General features: G+C 45.4%; 1 protein-coding gene across 1 annotated transcript in view; it reads left to right on the forward strand.

Annotated features, from left to right (window-relative positions):
- Positions 1-19501, forward strand: part of LOC112232479 (reelin-like) — a 288334-nt gene that overhangs the window by 169779 nt on the left and 99054 nt on the right. The window contains exons 9-22 of the mRNA XM_042323405.1: positions 5450-5555; positions 6151-6391; positions 6680-6831; positions 8767-8918; positions 9203-9318; positions 9546-9754; positions 9968-10096; positions 10210-10319; positions 10558-10624; positions 11081-11185; positions 11455-11583; positions 12735-12896; positions 13540-13776; positions 14254-14446. Of these exons, the coding sequence (XP_042179339.1) occupies positions 5450-5555; positions 6151-6391; positions 6680-6831; positions 8767-8918; positions 9203-9318; positions 9546-9754; positions 9968-10096; positions 10210-10319; positions 10558-10624; positions 11081-11185; positions 11455-11583; positions 12735-12896; positions 13540-13776; positions 14254-14446 (2108 nt within the window). The remainder of the gene's footprint in view (positions 1-5449; positions 5556-6150; positions 6392-6679; positions 6832-8766; positions 8919-9202; positions 9319-9545; positions 9755-9967; positions 10097-10209; positions 10320-10557; positions 10625-11080; positions 11186-11454; positions 11584-12734; positions 12897-13539; positions 13777-14253; positions 14447-19501) is intronic.

Raw genomic sequence — 19501 nt, forward strand, 5'->3', positions numbered from 1 at the left:
CGTCAATTATTCATGCAAAATAGATTTGGGGTTTAAAACTAAATTAAGCTAATTTATTTTAGGGGTTTAGTGAGGTTGGATAATTTTTAACCCTTAGGACAAGGGGAGTATACAGAATGTTAAGACTACACAAGGAGTAAAATAGGTGTGTTTTATGTTGTCCTTTGCTGAAGCTTGAATTGTGTGCCGTGTGTATTTGTCTTCTGAGTAAGTTTTCGACACTTAGTGTTTGTTGTTTTCCCAGTGTTTCTGTGATCCTTCTGTTAGTGTTTCTCAGTAAAGTATAATGTATATCCTTAACCACTGATTCCTCGTCTGGTCTCTTCTCTGCACCTGTGTCCAACCTCACCATATCACAGCAAGCTTCTGCCTCAACATGGACCCAGAAGAGATCACCCAGATCCAGAATGCTTAAAACCCAACAAGTAGCACTAATTGGGTGGCAGCAAGAACAACTCTCCCAAATATCAGAGACCCTCTGGGCACTTACCGATTCCCTCCAACCACAGTCCAACTCCAGCCCAGGAGGAGCTAATAGCCAAGTCTCATCACCCAATGTTACAGGCGTCACCGTAGTTCCTGCAGGGAACCTGGACCGGGAACCCAAGATTCCAGCCCCCGAGCAGTGTGACAGCAATCCGGGAGGATGCAATGTGTTACTCATCCAATGCTCTCTGGTGTTCGAGCTACAACAGCGGTGTGGAAACAGCAGCCACCACCCTGCAGCTACATATTAGCCTTCACTGCCAAGCTGCGACGAGACTTTGACCACCCAGTTGGAGGACGAGAAGCGGTCAGCCGACTGTTCAACATCTGCCAAGGGGCCAGACCAGTGGCTGACTTCACCATTGAGTTCCGCATCCTCGCCGCCGAGAGTGGCTGGAATACGGAGGCACTGGTCACTGCTTTCCACCAGGGGTTGTCTAACTTCATCAAGGATGAATTAGCTTCCCGGGAACTGGGAGAGGACCAATCAGGATCGACAACCTCCTCCGAGAACGCGTGAGACAGCGCTTTTTTGACACCACCCCAGTATCTAGGTTTCCTGATCACCCCAGTCCCCCCAAATCCAGCATTGAGGAGCCCACAGGAGCGTGACTGGTGCATGCTCGAACGCTGCAGCCTCTACTGCGGAGGTCTCGGACATCTCCGTGCTACCTGCCCAGAGTTGACGAGAAACCAGGGCTCGCCAGGACAGGGGCACCCCTGACGAGCTGTGCATTTACCTCCCGGCTATCCAATCACCGTCTGTTACTACCCGCAACCCTCCACTGGGACAACCGTGAGATCCAGATTCAAGCCTTTGTGGACTCCGGGGCCACTGGTAAATTTATTGATGAAGACTTCATCAGAGAATTACAAATCCCCTACGTAAAATGTCCCATCCCTCTGCAGATTCAAGCCATCAATGGACGCCCCTTTGGCTCCGGTCAGGTGGAATATCAGACCAAGCCCGTTCTAATGCAGGTTGGGGTGAACCACTCTGAGACTCTTTGTATTCTGTTGATCAGTGCTCCCGGGAAGCCCCTTATCCTAGGGTACCCCTGGCTAGCGCTACGTAACCCACTAGTTTCCTGGTCCATGGGACACCTACTAGACTGGGCTAAGGCCTGCCAGACTAAATGTCTAAGACCCCCACCAAGAGCCTCGCCGTATCCTCCTGCATCCCTTGAAGACTAAGACTTTTTCGCTCTCCCTCCCGAATACTTCAATCTCCAGCAGGCCTTCAGTAAGAGGCAGGCCATCACCCTTCCCCCTCATCATCCTTACGACTGTGCCATAGAACTCCTACCCAGCGCCTCTGAATCTGAATCAGAGAGATGCAGGGGGCTGCCTTAACTTCTTGCGACTCCAAACCCGTATCCGGGAGCGTAATCATAGCCTCAAGCTCATTACCATAACGCAACGTTTCCTATTCATGAAAATCGCAAATTAAATGAAATAAATATATTGAAACACAAGCTTAGCCTTTTGTTAACCTCTTGAGATTTTCAAAATATGCTTTTCAACCAAAGCTACACAAGCATTTGTGTAAGAGTATTGATAGCCTAGCATAGCATTAAGCCTAGCATTCAGCAGGCAACATTTTCACAAAAACAAGAAAAGCATTCAAATAAAATCATTTACCTTTGAAGAACTTCGGACGTTTTCAATGACGAGACTCTCAGTTAGATAGCAAATGTTCATTTTTTCTTAAAATATTATTTGTGTAAGAGAAATAGCTCCGTTTTGTTCATCACGTTTGGCTAAGAAAAAAAAACGAAAATGCAGTCACTACAACACCAAACTTTTTTCCAAATTAGCTCCATAATATCGACAGAAACATGGCAAACGTTGTTTAGAATCAATCCTCAAGGTGTTTTTCACAATTCTATTAGATGAAAAATCATTCGTGGCAGTTGGTTTCTCATCAGAGGCAAACGGAAAAATACTGCAGCTGGAGATTACGCAATAATTGCGACGGAGGACACCAAGCGACCACCTGGTAGATGTAGTCTCTTATGGTCAATCTTCCAATGATATGCCTACAAATACGTCACAATGCTGCAGACACCTTGGAGAAAACGTGGAAAACGTAAGCTGACTCCTAGCTCCTCCACAGCCATATAAGGAGTCTTTGCCATGAGGCGGTTTAAAAAAATGCAGCACTTCCTGATTGGATTTTTATCTAAACATTTTCTGTAACATCAGTTCTGTGGCTCTCACAAACAATATCTTTGCAGTTTTGGAAACGTCAGAGTGTTTTCTTTCCAAAGCTGTCAATTAAATGCATAGTCGAGCATCTTTTCGTGACAAAATATCTTGTTTAAAACGGGAACATTTTTCATCCAAAAATGTAAATAGCGCCCCCTAGTTATAAAAGGTAAATCGACATCTACGTCTTCAGTGTCTGAAGGATGGAGGCCTGCGTCCCTGCATCGATTACAGAGGGCTGAACCAGATTGCGATCAAATCAACCAGATTGCGAATAATCCCCTACTCCTGGAGTTGTTCCAAGCGGCCCAATTCTTCACCAAACTGGACCTCCGCAACGCTTACAATCTGGTGAGAATCAGGGAGGGAGATGAGTGGAAGACTGCCTTTAACACCCCAAGTGGCTACTATGAGTATTTAGTCATGACCTTCAGATTATCGAACTCACCGACAGTCTTTCAAGCATTGTTCAATGACACCCTGAGGGATATGTTGAATCTTTGTTTACCTCGACGACATCTTGATCTTCCCTAAGACCCTTCCGGAACACATACTGCACGTTCGCCAAGTCCTGGATGCCTCCTGCAGAGTCAGCTATATGTCAAGATAGAGAAATGTGAGTTCCACGTATCCAGTAGTGTAGTCGAGTGCAGCAAGGAAAGAGTCCCCTAATCCGTACAGTAAAAACGTACAGTATTATACAGAGCCCTTATTGCATGTTGTATATTGCTCAAGTGAACAGCAAACCTGGTTTCAAAAAATATAAAGCAACACCTCACGGCACAACACCTCTCCCCTATTTGACCTAGATAGTTTGTGTGTCTGTATTGATATGTAGGCTACGTGAGCCTTTTGAAGAAAAAAAATATGTAGTTGTGTCCTTGAGCTGTTGTCTATTAATGTTCTGTATTATGCCATGTTTCATGTTTTGTGTGGACTCCATGTAGAGTAGCCTGCTGTTTTTGCAATAAAATACAAAATACTTATTGCATTTATTTTACAGACAGGGTTACACAACACCAAATGCCCCTGTGTGAAAAAGTAATTGCCCCCTTACACTCAATAACTGATTGTGCCACCTTTAGCTGCAATGACTCCAACCAAACACTTCCTGTAGTTGTTGATCTCTCTCTTACGTCGCTGTGGAGGAATTTTGGCCCACTCTTTCATGCAGACCTGCTGTAACTCAGCGACATTTGGGGATTTTCAAGCATGAACTGCTCATTTCAAGTCCTGCCACAACATCTCAATTTGGAATAGGTCTGGACTAATTTGTTTCTTTTTAGCCATTATCATGTAGACTTGATTGTGTGTTTTGGATCATTGTCTTGCTGCATGACCCAGCTGCACTTCTGCTTCAGCTCACAGACATATGGCCTGACATTCTCCTGTGGTAACACTCTATGTAATGAACGTTTATGAAATACCCTTACACTACTCAGAGAGGTCTTACATATCTTTAGCCAACACACTGAGTGCTTTTTTGTTTTTCCTCTCTGCTTTCCTCACTCACTCTCTCTCTCTCTCTCTTTCTCTCTCCTTGTTTCTCCTTCTCTCTATTTCTTTCTCCTATCATGGTAAATTCGGTTTAGTGAGACCTGGAATGCCACCCAACAGCCCGTGTCAGGCAGATGGAGTTTTTAGACACTTCATATTTTTCATGTCCATTACACACATCTGTGACAGTCCCACAGGAGAGCAGGAGAACAGGCTGCAGCGATCCCCCTCTTTCTTTCGTTTTCTCTCTCTCTCTTTCTCTCTCTACCGGTCAGCCAGTCAGTCTGCATGGCCCTGTATGTACTCATAAATATGAAAGAAACATACAGTGCTGTGTAGGTCCGAGGTTAGGCCTTATGGAGGTTGGGGGAGGGGGAAGATATTGGGACCATGAGTGACCTCTGACCTGTGACATCTTAGCCCCTCTTTCCTCCCTCCCCAATGCCCTGGGAGGGGTGCACTCTAGCACCTCTATCCCTTAATCCCTCCCTTCTCCATGCTCCCCTTAGTAAAGTAGGGCCGAAGCTCCTTTATAGCATGCATCAGCAGTACCACTCCCTCCTCTCCCCTCTCCCCTCCTCTCCGCTTCTCTTCTTTCCTCTCTCCATCAGCCTGTCTGCCTCCCTGGGCACCAACTGCTAAGCAGATCATTTCTATTTAACACCATTTAAAGTATAATTTCTACATGGCTGGGGAGGGAAGGAAAGAGGAAGGAGTGAGGGGATAGAGGAAGGGAGGGGAAAGTGAGAGGGAGGGAGGGAGGAAGGAAGGAAGGAAGGAAGATAGGAAGGAAGGAAGGAAGGAAGGGCTTTATAGAAGATGCTCACAGGCCTCTCAGGGCACCAGTAGAACATTGCCATTCTGATTTTGAGGAATTTGAATTGATGCAGAAACAGCTGACTTTTACATTCTCAATGTGCACTTCCCCTCTCTGGGGCTTAGGCTGCTTCACAAATGGCACCCTGTTTTCTAAGCAGTGCACTACTTTTGAGCAGGACCTACATAGCATTATAGAGTAAGGTGTCATTTGGGACACAACCTTAGCATGGCGTTAATACACAGAGCTGTCCACTCATGAAGTATCACTATGTAACTCTTTTCCCTCTGTCTGTATCTGTGTGTGTGTGTGTGTGTGTGTGTGTGTGTGTGTGTGTGTGTGTGTGTGTGTGTGTGTGTGTGTGTGTGTGTGTGTGTGTGTGTGTGTGTGTGTGTGTGTGTGTGTGTGTGTGTGTGTGTGTGTGTTTTTTTTTCTTTCTAGGTTCAGGCACATGTAGGTTCAGTTACTCCGACCCCAGCATCATCGTGGCGTTCAGTCTGAACAAGAACAACAGCACCAATGACTGGATCACCCTGGAGAAGATCAGGTCTCTCTCTCTCTCTCTCTCTATCTCTTTCATCAACTCTCTCTCCCTCAATCCTTCCCTCAAGCCTTCCCTATTCACACAGACATCCCCTCCCTTCCTCTCTTTCTCCCTTCCTTTCTCTCTCTCTCTCCTCTTCCTGCTTCCTTCCCTCTTCACACAGACATCCATCTGTCATAAACACCATGTCTCCCTCTCTTTTTTCGCTCTTTCACACCTCCCCCTCTCAATTTGTCATTCCTTTCCTCTTCCTGTAATATTTTATTCTCTAGTTGTTTAGAAACACTCTCTCCCCCACTTTAACTCTCTCTCTCTCTCACACCCTCTGTCTCTCTATCTCTCGCTTCCTCTCCCTCTCCCTCTTTTATTTTTGATGATAATGTTTTGTCATTTTTTCCCAGCAGCATGTTAATTGCATGTTCTGCTTTATTGTAAACACGGACCCCCCGCCCATGCACACACACACAAACACAGATACACTCACACATACTCTCTCTCCCCCACACATGCACACCTTCCCTTACACCACTCTACACACACACACACACAAGAAACACACTGATTCGGAGCTTATATATATAATATATCCTCTCCACAGAGCTCCAACTAACAGCAGTACAATAGTCCATCTCCTGCCCCTGCCAGTGCAATCCAGGGGAGATGGGGTGCGTGTACGCTGGTCCCAGGAGGCCCCCCAGGGACCCGAAGGCTACGAGTCGTGCTGGGGCCTGGACAACGTACTCCTGGTCAACGCTGCTTACATACCTCCCCTACTGGAGGATAATCTGGACCCCCCAGACACAGCCAACTGGCTTTTCTTCCCTGGGGCTACCGTCAAGGTACCATGTTCTTCTTCCTCTTTTTCTTCCTCTCCTTCTTCAACTGTTTAATGGCAGTTTGCAAACCATCTTTTTAGACGAGGTAAGGTAATCAAGTTAATCAAGTTGCCCTCACCAAAATACTGTTGCTTACATACTAGGACCAGGAGGTTTTACCGGTCAGGTCGTGGTCAGTGTAACACTTCACCATGTACAAGACCTACAGTAAAGTAATACGTTATTGCCATACTGTATTGTCATCTGTATTGATGATATTTGACATTGTCATTTCACTTCCTTCTTTCCCAGCGTGCCTGTCAGTCAGAGGGCAACACCCTGTATTTCCATGGCAACAATGAGGAGGGGGTGGGCCACACCTTCGCCTCCACCAGAGACATTGACCTCCACCGAGAGGAGGGTCGGAGCTACTGGGAGGAGGACTTTGAGAGTCTGCCCACCAAGTGAGACATCTCCATCTATCTGTCTCCATAGCTGTGTGCGAATACCAATACTAACATGCTGTATACTTAATGAGTATATACTGCATACTACAGTAAATAATATTAGTTCATATTAATATACTTGAAACAAACAGTATCGTTTTAGTTGAGCGTACTAGAGCTTGGCCTGTCTAGAAGTTGATGCTGTTGCTAGGCAACCTCTTGCTAGCTTGGTAGTTCAACATATAACTAGTTTAAAAAATATATGATTTTGGGTGTGTTCGTAAATTTAATAGGGAGTGCCAGATTACGTGCTGTGCGTTCGTAAATCTAGAGCTTTGAAAGATTGTCCAATCATAAATTCAGAGCGTTTCGCTCTCGGAGTGTTCAGAGCGCACACTGGACGCTCTGGCCGAGGAGTAGGGTTGATCCGGGCGTTCAATGGCAGTCAAGCAACCAAGCTAACGTTGGCTAGCTACTTCCAGAAATAAATGAGAGAACTATTCACTCTGACCATTTTACTCGCCCTAGCACAGCTGCTTAGGCTGTTTTCATGTTATCCAGAGCGTTGGTGACTGTAACTGTGCTGCTGGCAACAATTTAAATATGCTTTTTTTGCAGACGTTTACTGACTCCAGCCATATTCAACGGGTGTTGTGCGTTCATAAATTCATCAGTTATTCTGCGCAAGAGTGCTCTGAAATCAGAGTAGAAATTCATTGAATTGATCGACTATAACACTTAGCTAAGAATGTAGTTGTCACGCACTGACCTTAGTATTCCTTGTTTTCTTCATTGTTTTGGTTAGGTCAGGGTGTGACGAGGGTGATATATGTGTTTTCGTCCTGTCTAGGGTTTTTGTTTTGTTTATGGGGTTGCGCCTAGTCCAGGTGTTTTTATGTCTATGGTTGCCTAGATTGGTTCTCAATCAGAGGCAGCTGTTTATCGTTGTCTCTGATTGGGGACCATATTTAGGTAGCCATATTCCTTGGGTATTTTGTGGGTTATTGTCTATGTATAGTTGCCTGTTTCAGCACTCGTGTTATATAGTGTCACGTTCGGTTTGTTGTTAGTTTGTTTAAGTGTTCTTCGTGTTCTTCCTTTAATAAAGAGGAATGTATTCTCATCATGCTGCGCCTTGGTCTCCTCTTTACGACGAACGTGTCAGTAGGGATGTAAATAATCAAGCCAATAAATGTTGGGTAGTTAGTTAGATAGCAGATAGTTAATATACTGCCTGGCAAGATCGATGTATTAGTAGGAAACGAACGTTAGGTAAATGTTTTAAATGTTTTTTATTTAACCTTTACTTAACAAGGCAAGTCAGTTAACAACAAATTCTTATTTACAATGAAGGCTTACCGTCATTGTAACTAGCTAACATACAGGTACATACTGTTCTAATGCTATGCGGTTCGTAAGGATAGCGTAGCTAACAAACAAAAACTGTCTATGTCAGTTGAAACCTGTCTATTGTCGTACGTGTGTCATCTCTCATGCGTCATGCGTGGCTCAAGCAGATCCTGCTGAGGATTGGAACAGGTGTCACCTCCCTGTCCATACTCCATCTGTCACACACACAGGAAAATGTCATCAGTACTGAGAAGGAGAGACAGAAACTGCTGAGACAGGATTGCTATTCCAATGTAACCCTTCTCTCTCTCTGTGTGTAGCTGGGATTTCGAGGGGGCAGTGAATGGGACCCAGGGTAGGGAGATAGAGTCAGGCATGGCCCTGGTGTTTAACCCTTCTCTGTCTCTGTGTGTAGCTGGGACATCGAGGGGGCTGTGTATGGGACCCATTGTGGGGAGATAGAGTCAGGCATGGCCCTGGTGTTTAACCCTTCTCTGTCTCTGTGTGTAGCTGGGATATCGAGGGGGAAGTGAATGGGACCGAGGGTAGGGAGATAGAATCAGGCATGGCCCTGGTGTTTAACCCTTCTCTGTCTGTGTGTAGCTGGGACATCGAGGGGGCTGTGTATGGGACCCATTGTGGGGAGATAGAGTCAGGCATGGCCCTGGTGTTTGAGAGGGATGGAGAGAGGAAGATGTGTACTCCCTACCTGGATACCACCTCCTTCGGAAACCTTCGGTTCTACTTCACCATGGGTAAGAACCACCTACCACTGACACAGACTCTTTCTCACTGATGTAAATACCTGGCCTCTCCTTGCCTTCTTTGTACTGACCTGTTGAGCTTCCACTTTAATGTTTTCACCTGTCAAGTCTTTTCCAATCAGTGCAGATGAAGGGGAGGGACAAGGAGCGGACAAATATTAAAAACATTAAGAAAGAGGCCTATTCTCTGTTAGCTAAGCCGTCAGTCTTTTTATGCTTGCAGCCCAATATTTTCCTGACAAAGAAAGCATGCTTGTCTGTGTGTTTCCCTGCAGGTGGTGGGGAGTGTGACCCAGGAGAGTCCCATGAGAATGATGTCATCTTGTTTGGTAGGTCAGAGGGGAGACGAGACCTTGTGCTGTTGGATACCCTGCCATACTCCTCTTATATGGTGAGACTACACACATAACATAGACCTGCTCCATCTCCTACACTAGGCTGCTCTATGAACTGAGCATATTCAAACTGTATTTTTCATGTTTAGCTAGCTAAATGTAAAATATGTTGCTCCACCCAGCTCGAACCATTTTTAATTCCTCAACTGTGCTTCATCTCCTCTCCCCTCCCTCTCTCCCTCAACTCACCCCTCCTTTCCTCACCCTCCCCCCTCTCCACCAGACTCCGTCAGTAGTGTCAGTAGCCCTGTCCACAGACCTCCAGACCCCCATCACCCAGTTCTGCCTGGAGCAGCGGGCACATGGCGGTGCCAACCGTCACGTCTGGGCAGTAGACTTCATGCAGTTGCTGCCTGTCCTTCCTGGCACACATACCCATGTAGCACAGTTCTCCATCAACCTGGGCTGTGGGTCCTACCAGCCTGCCAACAGGTAGGATATGATACGACCGGGACTTAAACCTGGGTCCAACCCAGTACCTTAGCCGTTCCGTCAAGAGATCGAACCTCGCTACAATATGATATGATACAATATTGAGGAGTCCATTTCCATGGGTGCAAAGTTTCAAACTTTTTTATCTTGTTTTTTAAATTTATATTTGCATAATTTTGAAGTGTAGATAAGATTTTTCTATCGCTGTGTTAGTGTGAATCTGGAGTTTTCCACCAATCACGGTCGTTCCTGGTCGCTGCTCCACACAGAGTGTCTTCCAGATTTGTGTGCTGGCCCCCACCTACCACACAGCACCATCTACTCCTCAGAAAACTACAGCGGGTAGGCACCACACACACACACACACACACACACACTGATTAGTGTGTGTTCATAGAGATACATTCAATTGCTACTAGTGTTGTATTTAAAACTATGTTTCTACCAATCTACAGCTGGACTAGGATCTCCATCCCACTTCCCAACGCTGCCTTGACTGAGACCACACAATTTCGCTGGAGACAGAGTGGCATGGGTGCTGGCAACATGTGGGCCATAGACAATGGTGAGAACCTTACACACACTAGTGGTCCTGTGTGCCTCATAAGAGCATGGGTCTGGCGATGCTAAATTGAATGGTTCAAATCCCTGAAAGATTAACTTTCTAGAATCTCAAAAAGAAACCACTACCATCTTTCAAAGGTATTATATTTCAAAAGTCCATATATATATATATATATATATATATATATATATATATATATATAATTTCTTATCTCTCTCTTATTTGTGTGTATATCCAGTGTACATTGGTCCATCCTGCCTTCGTTTCTGCTCTGGAAGAGGACAATGCTCCCGCACCGGCTGCAAGTAAGAACAGAACTTAATGAATGAACAATACTGTATATCTTGAATGAATTATTCTCATTCTCTTTTATTGCTAATTCATCATGTCTTAGCGCTAAGATCGTGATCAAATAATTTTATTTTTATTTGCATGTATTCATCTATGTATTATTTTCTGTATCTGGTTCCATTCCCATCTCTCTCTCTCTCTGTTTTCTACTTTGCCTTTCTCCTTTGTCTCTTTTCTTTCTCTCTTTCTGTCTCTTATTCTGCCTGACTTGTCTCCCTCTCTCATCCCAATTCTCCTCTCCCTCCCACCCTTTCCTAATATTTTCTTCTTCTGTCCCCATATTTTCTAACCTCCATACATTTGTCCCTCTCTCCTCCTCCCTTCCCTCCCCCTCTCCTCCCACTCTTCCTTCATACCCTCCTCTTGCTCTCCTCCCATACCCTTCCCTCCCCGCCCCTCTGCTCCTGTAGGTGTGACCCAGGGTTTAATGGTCCAGCATGTGAGCTGGCATCCCAGACATTCTCTGCCTTCCTGTCTGAGGGTTTCTCCTCCCCCAGACTCTCCTCCTACCACAGGTAAACTAAAAGGAGAACGTGCTCAACAATAGACAGTCAGACGGACGGACTGACAGAGACACACACACATGTTGAACGTTAAGCATTGCATTGTGTTACATTGCTATTAGGAAAATGTGCTATTGTTCCCGCCAAAAAAATATTATAATTGTCTGAACATTCTATTTTGTTTCCATTTTATGTTGCATTACTAGCTTCTCTGGAGTGTGAACTGATAAGAACAGCCCTATTAAACAGATTGTGAAGGTCTTTATCTCCTCCTTCCACAGTTTCTCCTCCCTGAGGGGAGCGGAGGTGAGTTTCGGCTGTGGGGTTCTGGCCAGTGGCAAGGCTTTGGTCTTCAACAGAGACAGCAGACGACACCTGGTGACCGCACCGCTCGACAGCTCTCAGGCCAGGTACAGTACTGGGCTAGGGACACACACTCACAGGTGCTTGCACATACTCATGTATTACGGTACGGAAAGAAAGGGGAGAGAGAAAAGTCTTGCAATTTCAGTCAATGTCTATGAATGAGACTTGGAGGTACATATGAATATTCACATTTACACACCTTTTCTAATGGTCAGTTTCACAGAATACATTATACTGGGATCATATCAGGGTTCATCTCATATCCTCAGCAGGCATTCTAATCTCTGATTAATATTGCAGAAGTTCCAACAAGTCACCTCTCTCCTCTCCTCTGTCACCTATTCCCTCTTTCTCTCCTTCCCCCCATCCCTGTGGTGTGAGATGGATGGGGACTGTAGATGAGAGGAGATTTGAGGGGAAAGGAAGAATGAAAGAGAGTGAGGAATAGAGTAGGAGAGAAGGATAGAGAGATGAGATGGCATCTGTGTTTGATTGATTATGCCTTCTGTGGTTCCCTGTGTGCCACCTGACGGCCATATTTAATACCACTTTCTTCTCAGACTGAGTGAGCCAGAGGAAACTGGGCTGGTGATTAGAGCCACACTGAGCCAGAGCCAAGGACAGAGGGAGCTGGAGGCTGTGTGTGTGTGTGTGTGTGTGTGTGTGTGTGTGTGTGTGTGTGTGTGTGTGTGTGTGTGTGTGTGTGTGTGTGTGTGTGTGTGTGTGTGTGTGTGTGTGTGTGTGTGTGTGTGTGTGTGTGTGTGTGTGTGTGTGTGTGTGTGTGTGTGTGTGTGTGTTGATGAATAGTGCAGCATTCTGGGTGCTACCATCTCTCTCTTCCCTAGTTGCTTATATGTCAACTCTCAGAGACACATTGTGAGAGGAAGGTGAAAACATGTCTAAATGTGTCTGACTATCCCTCCCTCCCTCTCACTCGCTCTCTCTCTCACACTCTCTCTCTGACTTTCTCTCTCTCTCCCCACACTCTTCCTCTCATCCTTCTCTTTTATCTATTTGTGTCCTCATTCGTGTAATCATCTCATCCATCATCTCATCCTGCCACCCCTCCTCCTCTCCCTCCCTTCCTTCCTCCATCTGTGTCTATTTGTCTAACCCCCTTCCCTTCCTCTCTCATCTCTCCTCTCTCTACCCCTCGACCCCCTCTCTCCTTCTCCATCCCCCTTCTCTCCCCCAGGTACCTCCAGTTCACTTTGCGTCTGGGAAGTCGTAGCATCCTGAGCTCCTGTCCTGCCCCTGACCAACCAGGAGAAGGTGTGTTGCTGCACTTCTCCTCAGACAATGGCATTACCTGGATCCTGCTGCAACACTACGCATATAAGGGCTTCCACGAACCCAGGTACTGTACTAGAGGGGGTGGGGGGCTGGAGGTGTTTGTGTTTCTCTGTGCGCGCATTTGTGACACAGTCCTAAGGCGTCTGTAATGCTGTTAACACACATATTTCTTGTGCTAATGGATGCCTGGTGCTGAGTGGAGAGATGTAACCCACAGGGACCCATTTAGTACTGCCTACTGTGTGTTGTAATGACAAACGGCTACACACACACACACACACACACACACGCGCGCGCAGAGCTGGGCCTGGGCCACCTAGAGAGCTCTTCATCAGGGGGCAGAAGGCTGGGGGCAAAGTGTCGGGATAGAGGTGTGAATGCACATTGTGTGTGTGTGTCTGCTGAGAGGAGGTAATTGAGTCCATAGCTGTGTGGGTTATAGAAGAGCACCATCCAGACCTAGTCAGTCAGAGCCTTGCTAATGTGACTCACTCCATCTGGACTGTTTGGATTATTTTGAGAACATTGATAACACTCCATCCCACACCCTCTCCTTCCCTCCATCTTCTCTCTCCACCTGCCCTCATCTCATTTCTCCATCCCTTCCTGTGTTCCTCTCTCCGTCCCTCCATCCTCACTCTCCACCTACCTTCCCCTCCTCCCTTCATTCTCTCCTCTCCATGCCTCCTTCCTTCTCACCTCTACAGGATTGTATCAGTGGAGTTACCCCCCGGTGCCCGTAGGTTTGGGGTGCAGTTCCGTTGGTGGCAGCCGTACCACTCTGGGCGTGGGCATGACGTTTGGGCAGTGGATGAGATCACTATGACCTCTGTGCTGTTCAACACCATAAGTCTGGACTTCAGTAATGTACTTGATGTCACTCAGAGTCTGGGCTTCTACCTGGGGCACGTCCAGCCCTACTGCCAGCACGACTGGACACTCAGGTATACTATACTAAAGACAAGCGTTTCTCACTTTCCGGCCTGCAGTACTTCCCATTATCTTCAGGCTAGCGGAGAGAGGTTGCACCTTAGAAGGTTTCTGTACACTGTCATGAGGTGCTGAACTACATACTTGTAGTTATGTCGCAGTTCATCTTAGTGGTGCTGAATCGTTGCTATTATCTTTTTTGGGGGGTGGCTTTTACGCTATCGGAACAAAACACAACCTACTATCCCTGGGTATAGTGTCATCACAAATATTGTATGTACCTGTGTATTCTACTCAAATACTGCTAAAAACATTACCAACAGCTTTACAGGTATTGGTAAAAACCATTCACCTCTGCTTCAGATTGAGGTTTGATTGAGATTGAGCCAAGATATTAACTTTTTTCAGGCCCCTGTTCCAGTAGACACTATGTGGATAAGTAGTTCTATGTGTTGTTAATGTGTGTTAGCTAACTGTTTATTGTACTGTAGTTTCTCAGGTGATCCCAGCCCAGGCTCCAGTATCCGTTATGTGGAGACCCAGTCCATGCAGATTGGAGCCTCCTACACACTGCAGTTCTCATTGGTCATGGGCTGTGGCAGAGACCCCTCCCCCCACATCGACACACAGGTCCGCCTGGAGTTCTCCACCAATCATGGTCTGACCTGGCACCTGGTCAAAGAGGTGAAGAAGTAGTGAAATATAATGAATGATCAACAATAAAAGGCACATATGCATTGAGTGCATAAAACATTAAGAACACCCCTCCTTTGCCCTAAGAACAGCCTCAATTCGTAGCGGCATGGAATCCACAAGGTGTCGAAAGCGTTTCACAGGGATGCTGGCCCATGTTGACTCCAATGCTTCCCACAATTGTGTTAAGTTGGCTGGCTGTCCTTTGGGTGGTGAACCATTTTTAATGCACACGAGAAACGGTTGAGTGTGAAAACCCCAGCAGCGTTGCAGTTCTTGACATAAACAGGTACGCCTGGCACCTACTACCATACCCCGTTCAAAGTCACTTGAATCTTTTTTGTCTTGCCCATTCACTCTCTGAATGGCACACATGCACAATCCATGTCTCAATTGTCTCAAGGTTGAAAATGTGTCTTTAACCTGTCTCTTCCCCATCATCAACAATGATTGAAGTGGATTTAACATCAATGAGGATCATACCTTTCACCTGGATTCTCCTGGTCAGTCTATGTCATGGAAAGAGCAGGTGTTCATAATGTTTTGTACACTGTGTATCACTTTATCTGTTTGACAGTCATGGAATTTGGCACACTTGCTCAGGGGTGTGAGTCTAGTTAATCTGTAGATTAGAATGTGGTTATGTATTTTTTAAATTAGGAACAGCAAAGATTTTACAACCGTGTTATATAATTTGGAACAGTCCTCGTTTTACCTTTCTGTATTGATGCTCATATTATTGAAATGGAATATTGGCCAAGTTATTACTGAAAATGTATGAATTTATCTCTAAGGATTATTCTTTTTTTTAATGAATCAGGGCACCAGTCCATTATTGGACAAAATTGTAATCATTGATTTATCTGAAGGTATATCTGATGAGCGCAATATCAGATTTGTGAATTTGTGTCGTTTTGTAGCGCTTCTTTTGTATCAGAGAAACACACAACAACAGGTAAAATGCAAAAGTAGAATAATAAAGAGTAAAAGGTATCAATGGTTACAGGATGAATGATGATAATGGCATATGACTAACAGGAGAAAATGATGAAGTCAATAGGTTGTTTACCAGGAAATTGCTGGAGGAGGATATTCTCAATTTGGATTGAGCATACTGGGAAAGGGTGTGGTCACGAATTTTGACTGGAGGAATCAACTTAAAAGGGACAAGAAGTGGTTCAGTTCTAATGTTAAAGTTTAGCAGTTACTTAATTTCACCCTTGTGTTGTCTTAAGTGTAAAAAATGACCCACCACTATGTTTAACAGCAGAGGAAACCCCCTAAATTATATTTTTTCAACTTGAAATCTGATGACCTTTCGTAGAGTGACACCAACATTAGAAAAAGGGAAACATTTCCTTTGTTCATATTTCCATGTAAGCTGTGCACCACCAGGGTCTTAGGGTAATTTTTGACCCGGCAGTTATAAAATCATTTACACACCACAAAAACCATGAAGACACACACACACGAGAAATTGAGATTGTGTGCTACTCATTGAACTCAGACAAGCAGCATCTTCCCTCCGCGACCCACACATGACTCAAGTTCACAGACAAAATAAATAAAAATTCTGACAACAAAAAAAATAAATCGGACAAAATAAACATTTCTTGAAATTGTTTACAACTGGGGAATGAAGACAGGGGCTATAAAGGTGCTGCAGATAACAGTCCCCCCCCAGTTCTCTCTTTACTGAAGCCAATGGTGCACGTTTCAGTGACCAACAGGTCGTCGACCAGATTTTTTTCAGATGTCCAGGAGGAACAAGAGAACAATGATTTAGAAAAGGAGGAAGTATCTGAAGAAGAAGATGGGGAAGAATATAACCCAGAGCACTATGCACAATGCATCATCTTCAGATGAAGAAGAAATCCCCCAAGCTGAAAGAGAGACATTTTTGTCAAAGAACAGCAAAATAACATGGTGCTTGTCACCATATGACAACCAGGGCAGGATGGCAGCACAACATATCATAAGGATGACCCCAGGGCACATGAGACATGCAGTTGCCCATGCCCAGGACATCGCCTCAACATTTTACATGTTCATCACACCAGCCATCGAAGAAATCATCTTGGAGATGACAAATTTGGAGGGTTTCCATAAATATGGATACAACTGGAAAAGAATGGAGGAGACTGTCCTGCGAGCCTACATAGGGCTGCTAATCTTAGCGGGTGTGTATAGGTCCCGAGCTGAGGCTACATGTGTTCTCTGCGATGCAGAGACTGGAAGGGCGATTTTCCATGCCACGATGCCACTGAAAGTCTTTCACACTTTCTCAAGAATGCTACAATTTGATAACCATGAGTCAAGACCAGCGGATGACTGTCCGCTAGCCCCTAGTCATCTTCCATAACATCATTGAAATGTCCTCTTACATGCCTTTGTGATATGGAACAAGATCAACCCTACCTGAATGCTTGATAAGCGGAACAAGAGGAGGGTGTTCCTGGAGCAGCTGGGAAAGGCACTTGTAACCCCACACATTCAAAGAAGGGAACGCCTCCCCCAAACAGCAACCTCTGCATCAATTGTGAAAGCTGTTCAGGGGCTGAATCTTGTCCTGATCCACCTGAGGCTGCATCTGAGGCAGGCAAGAGGAGGAGATGCCAATTCTGCCCCCCAAAGAAGGACTGTAAAACAAATACTGTGTGCTGCACATGTGAGAAATACATCTGCATCTGTCCATGCTCACACACTTGCAAACTGTCCCACATGTGCTTATTAGAGATGATTGATTTATGTTCTTAACGGTTTCTTTGTATCTATTATCTTATTTCATTCTGATTTATTGTTGTTGTTTATGCACCTTGTGGATGGGGGTAATGGTTCAAAAAATGGAAGAAGACTAGTATTTTGTAGTTGAATTCCTCAATATATACATTATATAAGTTTATATCACTATGTTGCCAAAAAAGAAGTCTACTTTCTTAGACTATACAAGTGCTTTCTCTTGCTACAAAATGTATGTTTACACCTGCATTACCTTTAGCAACAATAATAATAATAATTAACCTCTACTTTAGTAAAGAAAACAATTTTGACAGGTGTGTTGTAATAAACACGAGTGGTGTCCACTGATTAAATGCAGTCTTTCTGAGAAAACCTAGATGTTCACAAAGTTTGTGATGAATGACAGTTTGTTTCTTCATGCAAAATAGATTTGGGGTTTAAAATTTTAGCTGTTTAGTGAAGGAAGGTCAGGCGAGTCAGAGTATACAGAATGTTAAGACTACACAAGTGTTATACCTAAAGAACTACACATTACACATCATGACAATGCTGAGGAGAGAAAGGGTGATTTCCTGTATAGTTATGGTGTTCTTTGGTCAGATGACAGTGGTGAGTTGGCTTCACACAAGCTCGGAGATTGGAGTCCTGGGAGGTTGGAGACTCAGAGATGCGCTGAGGCCGGGTAGAGACCAATGAAGTGGTTTGGCGAGGAATGATAGAAGCGCTGATGCCGGGTAGAGGCCAACAAAGAGGTTTGGCGAGGATTGATAGATGCGCTGATGCCGGGTAGAGGCCAACAAAGAGGTTTGGCGAGGATTGATAGATGCGCTGATGCCGTGTAGAGGCCAATGAAGAGGTTTGGTGAGGAATGATAGATGCGCTGATGCCGTGTAGAGGCCAACGAAGAGGTTTGGCGAGGAATGATAGATGCGCTGATGCCGTGTAGAGGCCAACGAAGAGGTTTGGCGAGGAATGATAGCGTTCACAATCGTTGACTGAGATCCTGACAGGATCAGTTAGATGCGAGCTGGTGATCTGGAATCCTTAGCTCGGCTTCAATTGAAAAATAACCATTTGCAAGAGTAAGTCCTTGGGTGCTTCGTCCAGAAGTCATCTCGACATTTACATGTGACAGCAAAGACATTCACTGGAACTGAGGTGTGAAATGTTCCTCATTCTTTTATTCCCTCCATTTGAGGTTAGTGTTCAAAATGTTCCACCAACTATCTGACTCTGCTTATTGGTTCAAGCGTGAAAAGGGGGAGAGAGTCATCCAAGTCTCCCCTGACCTATCCTAGGTTTGGTATGTCCGTGGTATGGTAACTCCGCAGAGCCATCAAACAGCCAAAATTACAATATAGGAACCAGGTGGAATCCTATTACACCGGCTCCGAAGCTCGACGAATGTGGCAGGGGCTACACTTGTTTATGGATTACAAAGGTAGACCTTAGCTATGATCTATCCAATGATGCCTCTCTACCATATGAACTCAATGCATTTCACGCACGCTTCAACAATAACAATACCGAGCCATGCACAAGGGCCCCCACCATCTCAGAGGACTGGATTTCACCCTCCAAGGCTGACGTGAGTAAGATTCTTAATATGCTCAACACTTACAAAGCCAGGGGGACCGACCGTATTCCAGGGTACATCTCAGTGCACGCGCAGACCAGCTGGCAGGCATCTTCACGGTCATTTTCAACCTCACTTTGTCACAGTCTGTCTTCCCCACGTCTCAAGCTGACCACCATCATTCCTGTCCCCAAGAACTCGAACGCTACCTGCCACAATGACTACCGCCTTGTAGCACTAACATCTGAAATCATGAAGTGCTTTGAAAGGCTGGTCTGGCACACATCACCTCCATCCTCCCAGACACCCTAGTCCCACTCCAATTCGTATTCCGCCCCAACAGATCTACACCCCCATCCACATCGAGGTGGAGAGGGTCAAGAGCATCAAATTCCTTGGTGTCCGAATCTCTGAGGACTTAACATGGTCCTCTCACAATAGAACTGTCATGAAGAAAATACAGCAACACCTCTTCTCCCTCAGGAGGTTGAAACGATTTTACAGCTGCACTGTTGAGAGCATCCAGACTGGTTGTCCAGACTGTTTGTACAGTCTGGTATGGCAACTGCCCCACCCATGACCAGAAGGTTCGACAGAGGGTGGTGTGGATGGCCCAGTGAGCTCCCAGCCATCTAGAATGTACATGCCAGGCGGTGTCTGAGAAAGGCTGTGAAAAGGTCCAAAGACTCCAGACACCTGAGACATGAACTTTTCTTCATGCTTCTGTCCAG

This window comes from Oncorhynchus tshawytscha, linkage group LG06, assembly GCF_018296145.1.
Source record: "Oncorhynchus tshawytscha isolate Ot180627B linkage group LG06, Otsh_v2.0, whole genome shotgun sequence".
In the NCBI taxonomy this organism is placed as follows: domain Eukaryota; kingdom Metazoa; phylum Chordata; class Actinopteri; order Salmoniformes; family Salmonidae; genus Oncorhynchus; species Oncorhynchus tshawytscha.